This window comes from Stegostoma tigrinum, chromosome 6 (genome assembly GCF_030684315.1).
Source record: "Stegostoma tigrinum isolate sSteTig4 chromosome 6, sSteTig4.hap1, whole genome shotgun sequence".
Classification (NCBI taxonomy): domain Eukaryota; kingdom Metazoa; phylum Chordata; class Chondrichthyes; order Orectolobiformes; family Stegostomatidae; genus Stegostoma; species Stegostoma tigrinum.
This window is the reverse complement of record NC_081359.1, coordinates 79651851-79671827: the sequence shown is the minus strand read 5'-3', so window position 1 is coordinate 79671827 and position 19977 is coordinate 79651851. Positions and strand designations below refer to the sequence as shown.

The 19977-nt window shown below is 42.3% G+C and overlaps 1 protein-coding gene across 7 annotated transcripts in view; it reads right to left on the bottom strand.

Moving 5' to 3' along the window:
* Positions 1-19977, bottom strand: part of LOC125453689 (microtubule-associated tumor suppressor candidate 2-like) — a 403189-nt gene that overhangs the window by 106690 nt on the left and 276522 nt on the right. For all 7 annotated transcript variants that reach the window (XM_059646692.1, XM_059646691.1, XM_059646695.1 and 4 more), the window contains one exon: positions 12280-12438. In XM_059646692.1, coding sequence (XP_059502675.1) covers positions 12280-12438 — 159 coding nt within the window. The remainder of the gene's footprint in view (positions 1-12279; positions 12439-19977) is intronic.

The window sequence follows — 19977 nt, the reverse complement described above, 5'->3', positions numbered from 1 at the left end:
GAGGCAAAGGATTCCAGTGTCAGGACATAGATGCCTTTCCAAATACCAGCTGCATCTTTTATACCAATCCAGTTTCCTTACAATCAGATACTCAATTTCCTGTCCACTTTCTCTTACTGATGAGTTCCACATCTCATGCACGCTCATACCTCTAACTTCCAAACTCCTTGGATTTATGATCTCCTCAGAGATCTCTGACCTATTTCAATGGCCTCTGATGTCCCTTGCACATCCCCTCTTCTGTCCTCTGAGTTCTTACCCCAAACCTTAAGTCTCCAATCATTACCCACTATCCTCCAAACCACTTCACTAACTTCATTCCCTCGCCTTGATTTCCTCCCAAGGCCTTCAATCCTTCCTTCCTGACTCTTACTGCGAACTCTCAGGCCTCCAATCTCAGAACCACTATTCTCCACCACTCTCACCAATCAGCTGTGAGCTGACTTGGCCCTGCAGCCTCCTTGGCACTGCCTCTGGTCTGATTGGAAGCTGAGCCTGTCAACCACCAACACCAAGAGCCTGTTGCTGATGTCATCAATGGGTTGTGCAGTTAAAATGACCTACATGTCCTGTATCCAAGTTAACAAAGTGTGGAGCTGGATGAACACAGCAGGCCAAGCAGCATCTCAGGAGCACAAAAGCTGATGTTTCGGGACTAGACCGAAACGTCAGCTTTTGTGGTCCTAAGATGCTGCTTGGCCTGCTGTGTTCATCCAGCTTCACACTTTATTATCTTGGATTCTCCAGCATCTGCAGTTCCCATTATCTCTGATGTCCTGTATCCAGGTCAATCTTCACCTTCATCTTCATCCCCAATCAGAGCAGACCAGGAAAGTCAAACTTTTTCAGTTCCAGCAAAGAAACTAAGTTCATGACACTCTCACTTTTTACAAGCAGGTAACAGCAGAAACTTAAGGAATAACAGGAAAATAGTAACTTATTATATAATAATGTATGTTGACATTTTTATCAGGATACTGACAAATGCAAGGCTGGGAACCCTGGAATCCTTATTTTGTTTCAAGAGTATAATTCAGCTGAATTCAAACACTGATTCAGACTCACAAACACAAGTGCTATGTTCACCAAGTGTTGTCCTGCTTTGAAGTAAATGCTACAATATCGTGTGAAGATAATTGAGATTCCAAGAGGGACTATGTGGAGTACTCTTATAAAGTGCTGTTAATTCCACAATCTCATGTACAGACACTTTTTTGATATCAGTTACATTATTCCAGGAAGAACTGCGAGGACGCTTCACCACTTCTAGAAAAACATGCAAATTGTAGTGATGGTGAACTGTGGGTTGTTCAAATAGCCTTCATACCAACAAGCCTGCGGTCACCTGGGACCAGATCACACTCACTTAGTGAAATGCACTCACAGAGAATGCAACAGAACACAGGAAAGTCAAGACTGAGTAACAATAAACCTGAATTATGGTGAATGTGAGATAAATAGCTAATGGCCAAATAGATTTGTCTATCAAACTTCCTTGCCACAAATTTTGCAGAGACATTAGAAAATTCAAAATAATTGTCACATTCTTCAATGAAACAATGAAATTGTTCGTTGTTGTGCAGTGTAATTTCCTCACTTTAATTATATATGACCAGAAGCACTGATTTCTATTAATCTATTTGATACGCTCGACTGCTTCTTACAGATTTGATCATAAAGGATTATTGCTCCGACATGTACTTTAAGCACAAAGTAATTTTCCTAAAAGAGGATTTTCTTTCATTTGCATTGTATTTGAATGAATGCTCTGTGTCTTTTTCCCATAAAATCTAAGTTCACTTTAAATGATGCTCCTTATACTTTGCAATTATAGGGCCATGAAATTTATTACCCACTGGAGAATTTCTCCCCTGCAACTATCTTCCTTTATTTTTCCTTCTTGGTTCTATCCACTGTCGCTATGATGGAAGAATGGCTGAAACTACCAATACCAATTCCTAATATTCCAAATGCAAATTATGTGAATTTAATAGCATTTACGATCTTCAGTGCAACTCCCTAAATCACATGCACTCACTCCTTCGGTATTTCAATCTTTTTCTTAATATGGCGGTGCTACTGAATAGACAAAGAGATGGAAGTCTAATAACGGACGGATACATACAATGAATGATAAATTATCAGGGCATACTGAGGATCAACGAGACCTTGGTTTACAAGCCTATCAACCTCTGTAGATGTCTGCACTGGTAGACAGAGTGGTGAATAGGGCTTAAGGGATGCTTATCTTCATTATAGAAGGTATAATAGAAGGTATAGAACATAGGAGAAAGGAAATCTTTTTACAACTTTATAAATCATTGGTTAGGCCATAGATGTAACACTGTGTGAAGTTCCCATCACCACATTATTGGAAGAACATGATTACATGGGAGAGGGTGAAGGGGAGATTCATCAGGAAGTTGCTTGGGATGAAAAGTCCCAGTTACAAGGACAGATTGGATAGGCTGAGTTTATTTCCTTGGGCAGAGGAGACTGAGGAGTATCTGATTGAGGTACATAAAATTATGAGAAGCGGAGATTGTGAAAATCTTTTTCCCATAGAAGCTGTGTCTAAGAACAGAGGGCACAAGTTTAAGGTGAGGTGTAAGTGTTTAGCAGAGATTTGATGGAAGATTTTTCATCCAGAGTGTGGTGGGGATATGGAATGGGCTGCCTGAGAGGGTGACGGAGGCAGGTACTCTCACAACATTTAACAAGCATCTAGATAAGCATGTAAAATGCCAGGGCATTGTACATTATGGGTCAAGTGCAAATAAATGGAATTAGTATAGTCTTGTTTGTTGGTCGCCAGAGACATGGTGGGCTGAAGGGCCTGCTTCTATGCTGTATGACTATGATTTCCCACCCCTAGGCCAGAGAGAAGAAAACTTTAATCTGCTGTCCTCTGAAGGAATTGCAGTTCATTTGGTGAAGGCATTTCTACAATCCTGGAAGGTAAACAACATCAGGATTTCAATTCACTGATGATTAAAGAATGCCATTTATTTCTAAGTCAGGAGGACATGTTGTGTTGTGATGGTGATGCTTTGAATGTCCGTTGTATTTGTGAGCAGGAGGACACTGCCACAACTTCTCTTTCCTAGTCTGTGTATAAAGGTCTGTTTACTAGATCAGTGGAGCTGTGCAATTCCTAATCCATATACTGGAATTGAATCGATAACAAAGGGGCACGAGTCTCACCTCACCACTGCATATACAGGAGGGAGGAAACCCTTCCTGCTTTGGGACGGGTGACCATGAGTGAGGGAAGGTGCAGGTATTAGTGAGAGCGGTAGAGCCTGAGGCTTGGCTGGATGTGGACACAATTGTAAAGATACAGTGAGTGTAAGGTATCAAAGAGAAGATGTCGAGCAGACTGAAGAATGACACTGACATTTTTCCTATACGCTGGGCATTTTCCCATGTGGCTGAGACAGGAACCTCAGGCCAGGCTGGCATGGCTTGGAGTCACTCTTGGTCCTGGGGTAAGAAGAAATCTTGCTGAGGCACCAGCTCTTCCATCAGGACGTCCACACCCCTGTCCACAAATGAGGTGTGGATTTCCCCTCAGCTGCCATGCTCAGGACAAATGTAGCTGTGCAGGGTAATTCCAACAATACTTTTCCAGGCACACAACAGCCTTTTAAGGATGGCACCCAAGCCAGATGTGTCAGAGGATTTCAGGATGTCTTGGCAGTGGTGAGTTGTTCCAGGTATAGTGAGTGGTAGAATGCGGATAGAATCAGAGTGGTGCCATAAGGGGAGGTTAGGAAGTAAATGAAGCAAATTTTAGTAAACTGTGGCAAAAAATCATACGAGGCCATGCGGTGTGATACTGACATTCAGCCAAAAGGTAAGATTTGGCCCTATGTGTTTCACTCTTTTCTCTTGGCCCCGCCTACACTTTGCTATTTATGCCCAGTGCAGAGCAGAGTCATGATTAATCACAAGTTTGCTGAAGGTTCCTTCAGACCTTACACAACAATTGGTAACCTCCCAGAATGCCTGAGATGCTACCAAATCTGTCATCAATCTATTGGCAGCTTTATAAAAGCAATCTAGAAGATTTTAAAAGCCAAATCTTAGAAAATCCTGACTGATGAATGTGACAAAGACTCTAGGATGCACAATGGTAGCAAGTAAGCTCACTGAAGGGACATATCCTAAACTGAGGCTGTTCCATTGAACACTAATATCAACTTTTCAAACATAGTTTAAAGAGCTCTGTCAGAAATGTTTAAGACAGTTTCTGACTCCATGCTGAATTGATTTGGGAGGGCTGTCCAAGGATTTTATAAGGCTCTACATTATATCAGTTGTAATTGTTGCTAAATTTGATGAACAGTGACTGTAGTACGAGTATTGTTTTATTTGTTTTCTTCTAATGTTGGGATGCCGAACTTTGGGAGCCAGAATTAAACATTTAAGAGGCACTGAACTGGTTGTTGACGAAGGGAAAAATCAAACCAAGAAATAAGTGTCAAAGAATTGCAACCGAGGAAAGTGAGGTTTTATAACTAGGTACATAAGAATAAGGAATGAGGCCAGCGAAGTAGTTTACCATTCTGCGGAAGGGTCACCGGACCCGAAACGTTAACTCTGCTTTTTCCTTCACAGATGCTGCCAGACCTGTTGAGCTTTTCCAGCAACTTCTGTTTTTGTCCCTGATTTACAGCATCCACAGTTCTTTCAGCTTTTATGAAGAAATTTACCTGTTCACACCATTTCACTAGCTCTGGATAACATCAATTTCATCCACATTGGAATATGTCCAGACTGAGTTGGATGGTTGATATGTAATTCAGTGATAAGGTTTAAAAAGTCTTATCCTTGAGGTAACTTGCAGAATGAAATTTTTATTGGCACTAAAATTACAAGTGAACTATTTGCTCTAACGACTGAGTTTATCCCTTGCTACTTTTGGTGGCAAAAGATAATGCTTGTACCGCTATCTTTAAAATTCAAACAGATGTAAAAAGCAATAGAGTAAATAATAAAGCAGCTAATTACATTCCCTTGTCATGGACCATTGATTTAGCACTTTAAACAGGAAGATTTTAATAATTGCTCTGGAAATGTTAGTTCTAATATGTTTCAAGATAGTGGATTTGGATTAAGAGATACATTTCCCTGCAGACTTAGTAACAGGAGACAAACATGAGATGTTTATTATAAACATGTAAGGGCAAATCAGAACTGTAACTCATTATGGATTTCATAAATAATAAAATGTGAGGCTGGATGAACACAGCAGGCCCAGCAGCATCTCAGGAGCACAAAAGCTGACGTTTCGGGCATGGACCCTTCATCCTATTTTTGTGCTCCTGGGCCTGCTGTGTTCATCCAGCCTCACATTTTATTATCTTGGATTCTCCCGCATCTGCAGTTCCCATTATCATGGATTTCATAAAATTGTTTTACATTAGCTGCTTACAATCACAAATTTCCCAAACTTCTCACCATTTCTGATTCACACCAACACAATTTACCTGATTTTATTTCATCATAACTTTGTGCTAAGCATTTTTTAAATCCTAGAGCACATCAGCCAGCAAGAAACAGGCAGACTGAACAAAACATAGAAAGCCAGAGTAAGAGGACAACGGAGCTCAGTTCATTCACACTACAATTTATGGCCTTGCGTTTGCCTCTGGAACCTAAGCTCCTGTAAAGCAGCTTGCGGTGTCTACCCACATTGAGAGAGCTAGGCATATAAAGGGTTTTTCTATTCTATCACCGACGGATGACAGAATAAATTTATAACCAGTGGGTGTTGTAGAGCTGGAGTGAGGCAAAGCAGAGGAGAAGCTGAAGATAAAGATGAGGATTGTGAATTTAATGTGCTTTAAACAAAGCAAGCTAATATGAAATACTAATGACAAATACAATACTTAATACAAGACTAGCCAAGTGCTGTGTGTATTGAGAATGTTGGAGTTACTAGAAAATGAAATGGCAGAAACAAGAGCATTGAATACTGAAAGTTGAAGGTCAGAAAGCATGGGATTCAGCAACATAGGTGATAACAGAGCTGTACACAATGATGTACTCATGGAAATCCTGGTGGGTTTTTATTCATTCAAGGGGTTTGAACATCATTAGCAAGATCTATTGTTCACTGGAAGATGCCCTTAAGGGGGTGGTGATGATCTGTCTTCCACAATTGCTGTAGTTTTTGGGATACAGGTATATGCACAGACATTTAAGGGCAGAATTCAAGAAATATGATGGAGCAACAGTGAAGGAATGGCAATATCATTCCAAATCAGGATTTGCACGGTTATTAGGGAAAGCTTTCTGTGTATGAGATATACCTGGGCAATTTGTCACATTGTTGGGCAGATGCCCGTGTTGCAGCTATACTAGGGAGTTAAGAAAATGAAATTCTCTGGTTAAAATTGTGTGAAGATGAAGATGTGAGCTCAGGTGGGGTCCATTGCTCATTGGTTCCTCATGTTTGCAGCAAACCTCGCTGATAGAGCCATAAAGTCATACAGCATGGAAACAGGCCCTTCAGTTCAACTCATCCATGCCAACCAGGTTTCCCCAAACTAAACTGGTCTGCATTTGGCCCATATTTGTCTAAACTTTTCCTATTCATGTACCTGTATAGATGTTTTCTAAATATCATACTTGTACCTGCATCTACCTGCATTCTCTGGCAGTTCATTCCACATACAAACCACCTGCTGTGTGAAAAAGTTGCCCCCTCAGATCCCTTTTAAATCTTTCTCCTCTCACCATTAAAACATGCCCCTTAGTTTTGAACTCCACTGCTATAGGAAAAAGACCTTTTCTATTTATCTTATCCACGTACCTTTTGATTTCATAAAAATCTATAAAGGTCATCCCTCAAGCTCCTATGCTCTGATGAAAAATGTCCCAGCCTACTCAGCCTCTTATTATAACTCAAACACTCCAGTCTCAGCAACATCCTGGTAAATTCTTTTTGAACCCTCTCCAATTTAATTATATCCTTCCTACAGCTGGCCAACCCCCAGAACTGTGCACAGTACTCTAAAAGTAGCCTCACCAACATCCTGTACAACCTCAACATGACATCCAACTCCTATTCTCAATGGTCTGAGCAATGAAGGCAAGCATGCTAAATGCCTTCTTAACCACTCTGTCTACCTGTGATGCAACTTTTAAAGAACTATGTACCTGAACCCCTAGGTCTCTCTATTTGACAACATTACCCAGGGCCCTACCATTAACTGTAGAAGTCCTGCCCTTGTTTGTTTTACTTAAATGAAATACTTCGCATTTATCCAAATTAAACTCCATCTGCCACTCTTCAGGTCCTTGGCCCAATTGATCAAAATCCCCGATCCTTGCAATCTGAACTCTCTTCAGCGTTGAAAGCAGTAGAAAGTGTTTCTATTAATTGCAAGTTTTCCTCGAGTATGGAAGCAATTTCTTTGCCAGCAAAGCTAATCTCATTGGATTCTGTTTTATGTTTGGGCTCACTATGAATCTAGGAGCCCTGATGAAATCTTCTGTTCAGCAGAAAGGTCACTGGACACAAAATTTTAACTGTTTCCTACCATACATGCTGTCAGAGCTGCTAAACTTGTCCAGCAATTTCCGTTTTGTTTCAGATGAGAGCTACCCTCTGGTTGTCCTTTGATTGGTTGTTCTTTGACCTGTTATGCCATCGCTGGATATTTCAGGACTAGTTAATCTGTTAACTTTAAACAATTTGACCCATTCCACCATTTGATCAAGATTTGCATTCATATTCAAGAGCAAGAGTTCTTGATAGCTAAGTGTGCGTAGTTGTTCTACTCGTTATCAGCCCTTATGTTGCAGAGTTGCTTGTAGAATACTGTTAATCTTAAGTGATACATTTATCAGAACATGTAGTTGTACTGTTGTCAGCGGAAGACGGTATTCTTTAAATATGGTACGCAATCGGATATAACATAGTAATACCACTGTATCAAACTTAAAATTAATGACATGCCCATTGACTTGATGAAAGGTAATGCCTGATCACGTACTTCCTCTAACAGTACTGTCGGCTTTTCATATACTGTAAGCCCTACTACCTTATTAATCTCTTTGTGATGGTAGCTACGTAACTTCTTGCTTTTCTGTGACTGAATTCTAATGTGGCGCATTTTCTGAAGGTGACCTGTTATATTAAGGATATAGCATTTCTTTTTCATAGCTGGGCATTGTCTGCCCCTATGTTTCCATGGTCCACAGCACTGATAAGGAGATCCACTGCCTGATGTCCCTTTCACTTGCTATCCTGGATTCTCAAATGTCTCTTTTGTGGTTTCTATCTTCATATCTGAATGGATTCTGCTGATCTCTTGTGATAACATTGATTTTCTCCTATTAGGAATGATCTGTGCAGCTTCACGACTTTGCCTTCAGAGACCATCTGTATATCTTCCATTGGAGTCAAACTTCATTTGATTGTCGTAAATTGGAACTGCTGATCAGTTAAGCTCTGATAATCATAAAATCATAGAATCTCAACAGTGGGGAACTAGGCCATTCGGCTCATCATATCCACACCAATCCTCTGAAGAGCAACCCACCCTGACCCACCCCCATTAATTCCATTAACCCACAGAGATCATTAATGACATTATCTGTTAATTCTCCTGAATACTGAGTTCATCTATCAAATTTTGCTCTTCCAGGAGTTTTATTTGCTTTGTTTTGTAGCATTTTCCAACATTTGCTTGGTCAAAAGCACGAATTCCTGCCTTTCATGGCTAAAACAGAGAATTTGTATCTTTTGCAGGTTGGATGGAGGATTCCAGTCTATTTTTGGGCTCTCTGGGGATGCAAATTTCATAATTACAGCCATTTTCTCAATAGTTTTATTGAATAACAATCACTGCCTGCAGCTTTAATAACAATGCCCACTTTAATCACGGCTTTACCTGGCCAACTCACACTGTCTGCAGACCTAATAATAATCCACATTTCTTTCTCAGTGTTCTGGAATCATTCCAGCTGTCTGCGGTTACAATAAATGCTTCCTGCCTTTACTGTAGTTTCAATAATGGGACTCCTAGCCTTTCTGGGCCCTTAAAAACATCTCCTAACTGGCACCTTCTGTCAGTCCCTGTCTGCTGAGACTTCAAATGTAACCTTTTAGTGCTTCAGTTCTGCCTTTGCAAAGCCATGGGTCTTTAACCTTGGTTTGAATTGCCTATGTGGCTCGTGATTTCCATTACAATAGCCGTTTTTCCTGTTGCCGACTCTTTAAATTGACCTGCAACTTCCCTCACTTATTGCTTTTCCACCCTGTAAGTCTGGGCCATTTTCTTAAATGTTTTGTCTTATCCACCAGGGATTTTAACTTTCCTATGGAGCCCCCAATGTCTGTTTGGTCTTGAGCGGTTCCCTGGGCTCTGCTCCCGCCAGCATCCAACAGAGTGCACAACTGCCTCGGAGTGATTTGTAGAGTCCTGAACATACTCCACCTGATAAACTCTTACTAGGTCTGAAATGCTTTTATTATTGATTGTAGATTTTGCCTTGATGAGATTCTCTTCTGAAGGGGTCTCAAATGTTCAAATCTTCCTCATGCTGACTGTCTGCTTCAGCAGGATTCCTACAGCTGTGATTGAATAAATCTTCAGATTTCCACTGCTCTGTGTGCTGTGAGGTACTGAAATGGAATCTGCACTGCTTCCCACCAATGATACCAGGGGGTATTGCAGATCACTATAAAGTATGCTTACTGCCACCATTCTCTTTCAGGTTAGGGATCTATACAGCCTGTGTGCCTTAGCCTGGGAGTGGAAAACCACTTGGTATTCTAATCCAAGGAAGCTCTTTTCTTCAACAAAACGTAGTTCATTGCATGATCACAACTATGTACAAGTTACATTCACATGACAGGCATTGTTATAGAGACTGTTAGGAAAATCCAAATGTAGTCTCAGTCCTTCAGGATCCTCAGTTGTTGTCCTGTCAGGTCTATATGACATCACGAAAGGCACTCTTTAGTATTAACCCTGTCAGAGTTTTATAGAACACCCTTATATAAGGATTACCCCCTGTTGGGTACTGGGTGAGTTGGCACGGTCAGTTTAAGGGAAAGGTTTGTAAGGATGGAGGTCATGATTTGGCATGAGTGGGCACTGTAGAAACTATTAACAGGCAATGGGGTGGGTGAAGGGGCATGGTTTGGCATGGGGATTCATGAGGAAATCAGTGGTCATGGATGGGGCTGGACAGTATGTGGGAAGGGGATGTGAGTGCATGAGGAGTCACAGTACAAGGCTTATTAAGGTTTACAACAAGAGAGCTGCGCCTTTTAAATCCCTGCGTCATCTTTCAAATCTGGATAGCGGGCCTGCCTCCAGCTTGGAATTGAAATCCAGCTGGTCAGGTTATTCCTCCCCCAGAGGATAGATACCAGACTGGACCGTTTCCTGGCTCTGCACATCTAGAATCATAGAACTGAAGAATTACTATGTTCTGGAAGCAGGCTACTTGGCCCATTGAGGCCACATCAGCTTTCGGAAGAGCATCCCACTCTACTATGCTATAACCCTCGGAAGGCGATGGCCTAGTGGTATTATTGCTAGTCTATGAGAGAACCAGGTAATGTTCTGGGGACCTTGGTTCAAATCTCACCATGGCTGATGGTGGAATTTGAATTAAATAATAATTTGGAATTAAGAGTCTAATGATGACCATGAAACCATTGTCAATTTTCAGGAAAAATCCATCTGCTTCACTCATGTTCATTCAGGAAGGAAACTGCCATCCTTACCTGGACTGGCCTACATGTGACTCCAGACCCAAAGCAAAGTGGTTTCCTCTTAACTGCCCTCTAGGATGGGCAATAAATGCTGGTCCAGCCAGTGATGCCCACATTCAGTGGATAAATAATTTAAAAAAATTCCCGTGGCTAATTCACCTAGCCTGCACGACCCTGCACACTATGGGCAATTTAGCATGGCCAGTCCACCTAACCTGCACATCTTTGGACTGTGGGAGGAAACCAGCACACCTGGAGGAAACTCCACACAGACAGTCGCCGAGGCTGGAATCAAATCCAAGCCCTGTGAGGCAGCAGTGCTAACCAATGTGCGACCACATCTGCACTGGGAGTGAAAATCTGGGCTGGTTTGTACCATCTGAATTAGCACGAAAACCTACTGATTAGTTAATACAAGTTTGTACCTCCACAATCCAGCAGCCTTGGGATTGGGCCTTTGCTAAACCACAGAAAGTCACGTGACAGGGTCAGCACGGAGGTGTTGAAACAGCTCCAGAGGCATTTCTCCCTGTGTGAAGTTGAAGCAGTTCATTTCATTGGTCTCCCATACCCAACTGTGAGCAACAAACTAAATCTTTCTCAGTGAAGGATGCAACAAGTACAGAATGAATTATTTCATAAAAAAAACTTCGAAATAAATGCTAGTGCGGATTGGGTATGTACACATTATGACAGTGTGGCCCAGACAGGTACTTCATATACTAAAGCTGAAACTGAAACTGTTCTGTGAATGGTGGAGCATTATTACAATTGTACAAGACAGCAATGTGTTCAAAACAATTAATACGAAACTTAAGATGTTTTCCTCCAGGGTGTGGACCACGTGGTAGAGGTCACATGACTATAGCAGACTGCAACAGACCCTGGCACATTTGTATTTCCATCCAAACATAAAGAGACAGCAGGACCAGAAGGTGCCAGGTAAGGGAGGTGGAATCTGTCACGGGATAAACTCACCACCACTGGAAATGTTAGCTTTAACACCAGCTTCTGAATCACAAGTATGGAAAATTAAGGCATAAACTCCAGATCGTTAACTCCAGCCTCAAGACTGCAATGACTCACATTTCTACAGAGGCACAGGGGAAGACTTTCAGACAATGAAACTTTTCAGTGCCAGAAGAAATTTTAAAGTCTCTCTTGGCCCTTGTGCTATTAAAAAATCAGTGACAGTGAAGGTTTATTCTCAACATGCAGTACTGCACAGAGGTACCTCAATCTAGAAAATCCAATTTGAGTTTAAATAATGTTCACATTTTTTTAAAAAATTGCTGCATGAAATAACATTTAGGAAATGTATATGTTATGAATTATTTACCACTCTCTGTGTTTAATAAATACATTATAAGTAAGATACACCGCAGCCACTTCGAATTTCATTTATTGAATTGAGTGCTCAAAGCACGTTCTGGAGGATTATATTTCCTTTACAGTCATTTCTAGACCTGATATATTTTATAACACAAGCTTCATGTAGACAATTCTAGCCATTTTATAGTAAGTATGTCAATACTCACTGCTTGCAGGTGTGGATTTCGATGCAGGAAGTAGACTCCAGCAAGTTGTTGCTGAACTGCTCGAAGGCTGCCGTCCAACCTTCCCAGTCCTTTTGGAAACATCACTGACTGGGAATCCTGTCTTTAAATTGACCTTCTCCTCACTTCCACTGTTGGAACCTGCAAAAATTTCACAATTACTACAACAATGATTACTTTGTATTTTCACGACTTTGAGTCTCAATCAAAACCAAATAGTTTTTTAACAAATAAATTAATAAGTAGGTGAAATATTAACAATTATGATATTTCTGACAAGAATTTTGATAAACTAAATTCTGAAGATCAGAAAAAACTCTTCCTTTTCTCTTTGTGTGGAAACACCTCCGGTTATATTTGCTAGTAAGCTACTGGGAGCCTGTCTGATAGTTTTTCTAGCTACATTGTTTGTCCAGTTGTGCAACATTCACCGATGCACATACTATAATACAATCTGCTAAGTATTTGGCTTGCAAGAGTTCTTTCATAACATAGAATGGAATCATGGAGGGATCTAAACGATATGGGTTAGGATGAGAAATGTGGCAGCAAGAAGTCTAGCGAGGCCTACCTCAACATTGGGTACAACTTGCTGCATCTTTAAACTAGAATTAAATGCAATTCTTGTTTGACAGCTACAAGTTGTCTATTAAGGAGGATTATCACTCATTAGTAACCTTATTAGCTGCACATCTCCCTTTGTTAATATGCAACTTCCGATCGTCATGTTCACCATGAGCAAACCAGGCGCTGAGGATTCTTGACATGAGAGCAGGTCCTAGTGACTTCATCTCACCGCTGGCAATAAAGAACCTCCATGTTGGTTACCACACAACAACACCTCAACATGGTACATGAGCACAGGCCACATGAACCCCACATTCACAGACATTGGCATCCAACGTGTACCAGCCTCTGAGTACAATCATGGCACATCTCCGATCCACTTACAGTACACTTCTGCACTTCACTGGCTACTATTGTTGTAATAAAGCAGCAAGGACACTTTGCACTCGGGGATGTACACCCAGCTCATGGACTGAACCAAGCTGCAGCTCCAGCCTGTTTGCTTGCTCTCTTAGCGCTCACTTACTCTGGCCTTACCCAGATACACACAGCTTCCCTGCCTTTATGTGATTTGCCCCTCAGCAATGTATAGCAGGCTTATATTACTTCTGTATCAGTGATAATGGGAACTGCAGATGCTGGAGAATCCAAGATAATAAAATGTGAGTTTGTTTAATGCAGACACAAAGACAGTAAGCTTGTCACATTTGTCAGCAGGCCTCAATCAAATGAAGGGAGATAGCCTTTGGTCAGTGGGTCCTAATACAGGGCTAAGTCGTGAGCAGTCTCTAATACCAGTTCAGGGGCTTGAACACAGTCAGACAATCAGTCATTCAGAGCAGCCACAGTCAGGATCCACTCCTCATAAAGGGCTAGGAACTGGATGTTGGACAGCACGCCAATGGTTTTGACTCTTTATGCTTTATACTGGGCTGTTTTGTCACAGAATAAGAAAAAGGATAGGGAACAGAGATAGAAGTGGGAGGAACAGTTATTAGTGTTAGTGCAGGTGAGGAGGTACCTTGAATGAGTAGCCACACAGAGGGGTCATAGGGTTAGGGTGTTGGGACTTAATGAGGATGGCAGAGATTGAGGGAAGACAATAGTGAGAGTGGTAGAGCATGAACCTTGGTGGGAGCTGCGTGCAGTAGCAGAGAGAAGACGGTGTTAGCTATGCTGGCAGATTGGAGGTGGTCATTGACTTTCTACCTCCACTGCTAAGCAATCCTCCAGACAGCTGAGACTGCACTGACCTGGGTGGTAATCTTGAAGTAGGCTGATATGGTCTGGTTTCGTGACTTCCACTGCCAGTCCTGGGGCAAAGGACATTCCGTCTCTCCACCACTCCATCAACTTGTGCCTCCAGGTCCCTGTCCATAGAGTGAGGTGCCAACTTCCCCTTGTCTGCCATTTTCAGTCAGTCACCAGGCAGGGTAGCTCTGCAGAAACAGTGTTTTCCTTGGCGCACAATGACATGGTGCCAGGGAACCTAGTCATTTCCAGGGCTAGAATTGGTCAAGAAGGGTGTCAAAAGGCAGGAAGGTAGCTAATGAGGCAGAGTTAGTAAGGGTAAGGGAAATGGGAGAACTCACTGAACCTCACAGAGAGAAACTCTCCATGGAACTTGACAACTCTGAGGTTTAGCCAATAAAAAGTAAGATTCAGCCCATCCATGAAATGTACTATCAACTCCATTTCCTCTGTGTAAAAATCTTTACTATAGTATGGGGTCGAACTTTAACTTCAAAACGGAGAGAAGGTGAAGCACTTCCTAAAGCACATCAATGATATAAAGGGTGCATTAAGCCATTCATTCTATAGTGCTCCTCCCTACACTAACGAACATATGAAATATACATGGGCCCATGAAACTTGAATTAAGAAAAGCAAAATTGCATGGCATGTTCTGAGATGTCAGTGTTTGTCAAACAAACAGAGTGACCTTCTCATTCCTAAAGGCTCAAAATTGCAGGGCACTTGCTCCACTGTCAGACACATGCCAGATGGAGCGCTTGATGGGTGCAACCACATGCCCTTAACAAGCTGAAGGTGAATGTAAAACAAAGACTTTACTTCAGCAGGGAATCAAACAGATAACCACTGATTCAGCATTTCTGAACCCTGGGTGTTGTTCCCTACTGAACAGGTTTCTGTTCTCAGGACAATTAGTTTCTGCAGGGCTGAAGAGGGTGTAACAGAAAGGTGAAACAATGCCAGAACTGCCCCCAAAAATGAATGCTAAGTAGGACAGAGTAGGTGGCTGGATCCTAATTCAAGAAGGAACTTCACAGCCATACTGATTTCCTCAGCATTCCTGAATTGCAACAGTTAAGCTCTCTCTCTCCCGTCTCAAGAATGTCAGTTCCTATCAATTTTAAATATGCCTGAAATACTGCATTTTAATTGATGTTTACAAATGTTCTAGGGCAACAGGCAGAGTTTCCCCATCATAACTACAGAATGGCAGGAGCCACTCTGTACCGTGACAAGATCTATCTGCCGATAAGTCTGCCCAAACATTGGCACAAGCATGTAAGTCGCAGAAACATTCCAACTCCCTAACCCTAGCAACGCTACCTTCTAGAAACATTTGTTCCTTCTTTGCTTTCAGGTAACTAAAGCAATGTGAGGGTTTCGAAAATTAAAATTCTGTCTGAGCTTGTGACATTTCTGTGATGGATAGCAAAGTCAAAAGGTCCTTTTGTGAAAATAATTAAATCTTGTCAGTCAGTATATAAGCTGCTGACTGTATAAGATAAGGGTCATTCTCTCAGCCTCACTGCAGCCATATACATCACTATCCACCTCCTGCCTTTCTGACAGAAACAAGACTCCTAGTGGAAAATGTCAAAATAGTTCCAAGTGAACCAGATCCTGGGGAAGAAAAAAAAATTAGTTGGGATCGGGATCAGTAGAACTCATGCCTTGACCAAGATGTGACTAGATTTGGCTAATTTGTACACAGCTCTATTAGCAGGCTTCAGCTGAGAGGAGCAAGTGAACTAGTCACAGTTAGGACAGTAGTACTGATGTTGCAATTACCTCAATGCCTTGGGTTTATGAAGGAAGTCTTCCAGGCTTTCTGTTTCTGGTGGAATTTGTGCAGACATTAGCTATGACTCCCATCACAATGAGATAACTAGCCAGTACTTACAGTATGGACCCGAGGATAAAGAATTAAACACTTTAGATGAGCTACTTTTGAGGAGTGTACTGCCAGCGTTAGAATCTGACTCTGGCACTTTTTCAGCAAAAAGGTGACAAACAGGGGAAACACAAAGTTTCCTTAACTTGATGTCTACAGAAAATGCTGATATGAATTTTTTTTTTGCTGATGAGTGTCCTGAAACCTGCTCTAAAAGAGTCCTCCTGGTGCCAATAACCTGTGCTTATTCATTAATTTTTATATACAGCAGTACTAAGTGGAATACCGTCTGCCAGCTGCCAGACTTCAGAAGGTATTTTTTTCTGACCCCTTGGAACAGTAGTTTTTTTAAAATAATGATTACTGCAGCACTTAGCAAGGCCTCAGCAGCTGTGCATTTACATGGATCATTTCTTCAAAGGCATTGTGCTGGATTTTCATGTTACTATGAATCTCTCATCTCACTTCACTTGTTGTAGTGACATTCTGAGCACTCTGAAAAGGTTTCTCAAAGAAAAAGACGCAAAGTTTAGCCCACTGAAACCTCCACATATAATAAGTAAATTAGTTCATCATGGCTGAAAGGGGACTCAAGGAACATTAGTCTTTTATTTATTTATGAGAAGACAGAATCACATTTTAGGCTAGTACTTCTCATCATCCCTAGTTGCCCTTGAGAAGGTGGCGGTGATCTGCCTCGACCTGCTGCAGTCCATATGCTGTAGGTAAACCCACCATGCTACTGGGGAAGGAATTCAGGATCGCGGTGCCAGCAAAGTGACATCTGCGGCCTTAGCTGGGGGACGAGTGTGGGTACAGCAGCATTCGCAAAGTCGGCGCAGCAGCAAAGAGATGGCACCAAGAGTGGACGAAGGATTTTGATCTAGTGACACCAATAATACTTCAAAGTCAGGATGGTGACTGGCTTGGAGGGGAACTTGCAAGTCGTGGCATTCCAATTTATCTGTTGCACTGGTGGAAGTAGCAGTGATGGAGGGAGTGAAAGTTGTGGGTGTGGTGCCAATTGCAGTTGCTTTGCCCTGGTTGGTGCCAACCTTCCTGAAGGTCAGTGGAGTTAGCATCATCCAGACTAGTGGGAAGTATTCCACCACACTCCTGATCTGTGCCTTGTAAATGAAGTTTTGTGGAGTCAGGAAGTGAGTTACTCATTGCAGGTTTCCTAATCTCTGACCTACTGTTGTAGCCATTGCATTTACATGGTGAGTCCAGTTCAATTTCTGGTCCAGGATGTTGATAGTCGGGTTTCAAAGATTGTAATGCCATTGAATGTTAAGGGGCAATGGTTATATTCTCTTATTGGAAATGACCATTGCTTAAATTGACTTAGTTTGATTGTCACATGCACTGTAATAAGCACAGTGAAAAGTTTACAGTAGCTGCATTACAGCGTCATCTTAGATGCAAAAGTACCTAAGTACAGATAATTAAGATTAAATTCATAAGAAACGAAAGAATTAGAAAAGTAAATAAATAAGTAAACCAGCATTATAGATCATAGGAATAAGTTGGAAAAATAAAGAGCTAAAAAGGATCAGAGTGTCAGTCTTTCGGACTCAGTCCATGCTGACACCTAACCTCAAGGGAGACCTCCACCACCTCACTGCTGCCTGTACCGGACCCATCAATGTAGGACTCATCCACTCTTGGTGCCATCTCTTTGCTGCTGTGCCGACTTTGCGAATGCTGCTGTACCCACACTCGTCCCACAGCTAAGGCTGCAGATGTCACTTTGCTGGCACCGCGATCCTGAAGAATCCGCTGCCACCAGCAGGAAATGCTGGAAGAATGACCCTCCTGCTGCTGCCACTGCCTCCAATGTCTGGAAAAAGCCATGTCCACCATTCAGCATGCGGCTGGCCCTTAGTGCCATGCTGATGGTGCCAACTAACCGCCACCGAAAAGAAGAGAAAAAGACCAAATGAAATGGGAAAATAAAGAGAAAGAAGAGCAGAAACAAAAATAAAACAAAGAAGGAAAGCAGATGGGCCCACGCCAATAGCCCACATGCAGCCCTGTTACTCTGTTCAAGTCCCATCTACTCCAGAGGTGTGTCGTAATATTGCTGAACAGGTCGATTAGGAATATCTACTGGTAGTTCAGGGTCTTTTCTGCAAGCAGAACGTAGATATTCTGTGAAGCAGTCGGCAAGTCTATGTTTCGTTTCCCCAGTGTACAGGAAAGTACATTGTGAGCCGTGAATGCAGTAGACTAGATTCTGCAGATGCAGATTACTCCACCTGGAAGGTATGTTTGGGCCCTTGGATACTAGGGAGGGAGGAGGTAAATATGCAGGTGTTGCACCTTTGCCAGTTACAGGGGCAGGTGCCGCAGGGCTGTGGGGGTGTGTTGGGGGTGACGGAAGTGTGGACCAGAGTGTCCCAGAGGGAACGATCCCATGGAAGGCGGAAAAGGGAGGGGAGGGCAATGTGTGTCTGGTGGTGACATCTCACTGGAGATGGCAGAAATGGTGCCTGATGATCTTCTGAACGTGGATGCTGGTGGGATGGTAGGCAAGGACACGGGGAACCCTATCGCTGTTGCAGAAGCGAAGAGACGGGGTGAGACCGGAAGTGCAGGAGATAGGTTGGACCCAGTTGAGGGTGCTGCCAACAATGGAGCTGGGGAATCCTCGGTTGAGAAAGAAGGTGGACATTTCAGAGACTCCCTTATTGAAATTGGCCTCATCTGAACATGTACGACTGAGACAGAGGAACTGAGAGAATTGGATGAAGTCCTTACAGGGTGTGAGGATGTATAGTCCAAGTAGCTCTGGGAGTCAGTGGGCTTACAGTGGATCTTAGCAACCAGTTTATCCCCAGAAATGGAAACAGAAATGTTGTGGAAGGAAGGGAGGAGTCAGAGATAGACAGGTGAAAATAAGGGCAGGCCGGAAATTAGAAGCAAAATCAATGAACCTTTCCAATTCCAGACAGGGGAGGGAAGCACCGCTGATGATATCATCAATTTATCGGACAAAAGAGTTGAGAGTGGCGGTCACAATAGGACTTGAAGAAGGGACGTTCCATGTACCCCATGAAGAGCCAGACATGACTGGGGCCCATAACTAGAGCCCACGGCCAACCCTCTGACCTGAGGAAAATGGGAGGAGTTAAAAGAGTTGTTGAAGGCGAGGACCAGCTCGGCTAAAAATGAACCATGGATGTGCAATCCCTTTACATATCCATTCCCCACCAGGAGGGTCTTAGGGCCCTCCGCTTCTTCCTACAGCAAAGGCTTGAACCATCCCCACCCACTACCAACCTCCTCCGCTTGGCCGAGCTTGTCCTCGCCCTCAACAACTTCTCTTTCAACTCCTCTCATTTTCTTCAGGTCAGGGGGTGGCCATGGGTACCCGCATGGGCCCAAGTTTTGCCTGTCTCTTCGTGGAGTCTGCTCGCAGCAAATACCTGGTTTACATGAATGCATTTAAATTCAGGTACAGTTATTTGTGGCATTTTAACACTGTTTTATATTATTGTGTATCCACCTTAGTCAACAGAATACAAAGACAAGGCCCAGAACTGCCCCATGATAAGGAGCAATTTTATCACTTTATTTTTATTAGCGTTTTTTCTACTCCATACAGGTTATCCAAACAAAACATTTAACTACGGGACTGATAGCAAACGAATACGAAAGAAGTGGAACCTAAACTAAAAGCCCAACAGTAATTCTCACTCATGTTTATAAAACTATAAATGGTTCTACTTTGACAAACATTGCACTCTTTTGACAATTTGTGAATGTCATAAAATGTGCAAATAGGAATCAAACAGTCCTAGACAGACTTCCTGAAAAATATTTTTGTGGAAAGTGAAGTTGTATCTTTGCTATATGCAGGTTTAAATGGAGTTGATGTTGAGGGAAGCAGTGTAATTACTGAATCAGCAACTATGATACCTTTGCAGCTTCTGCTGTCTAATTGAAGGATATTATTGATTACAAAT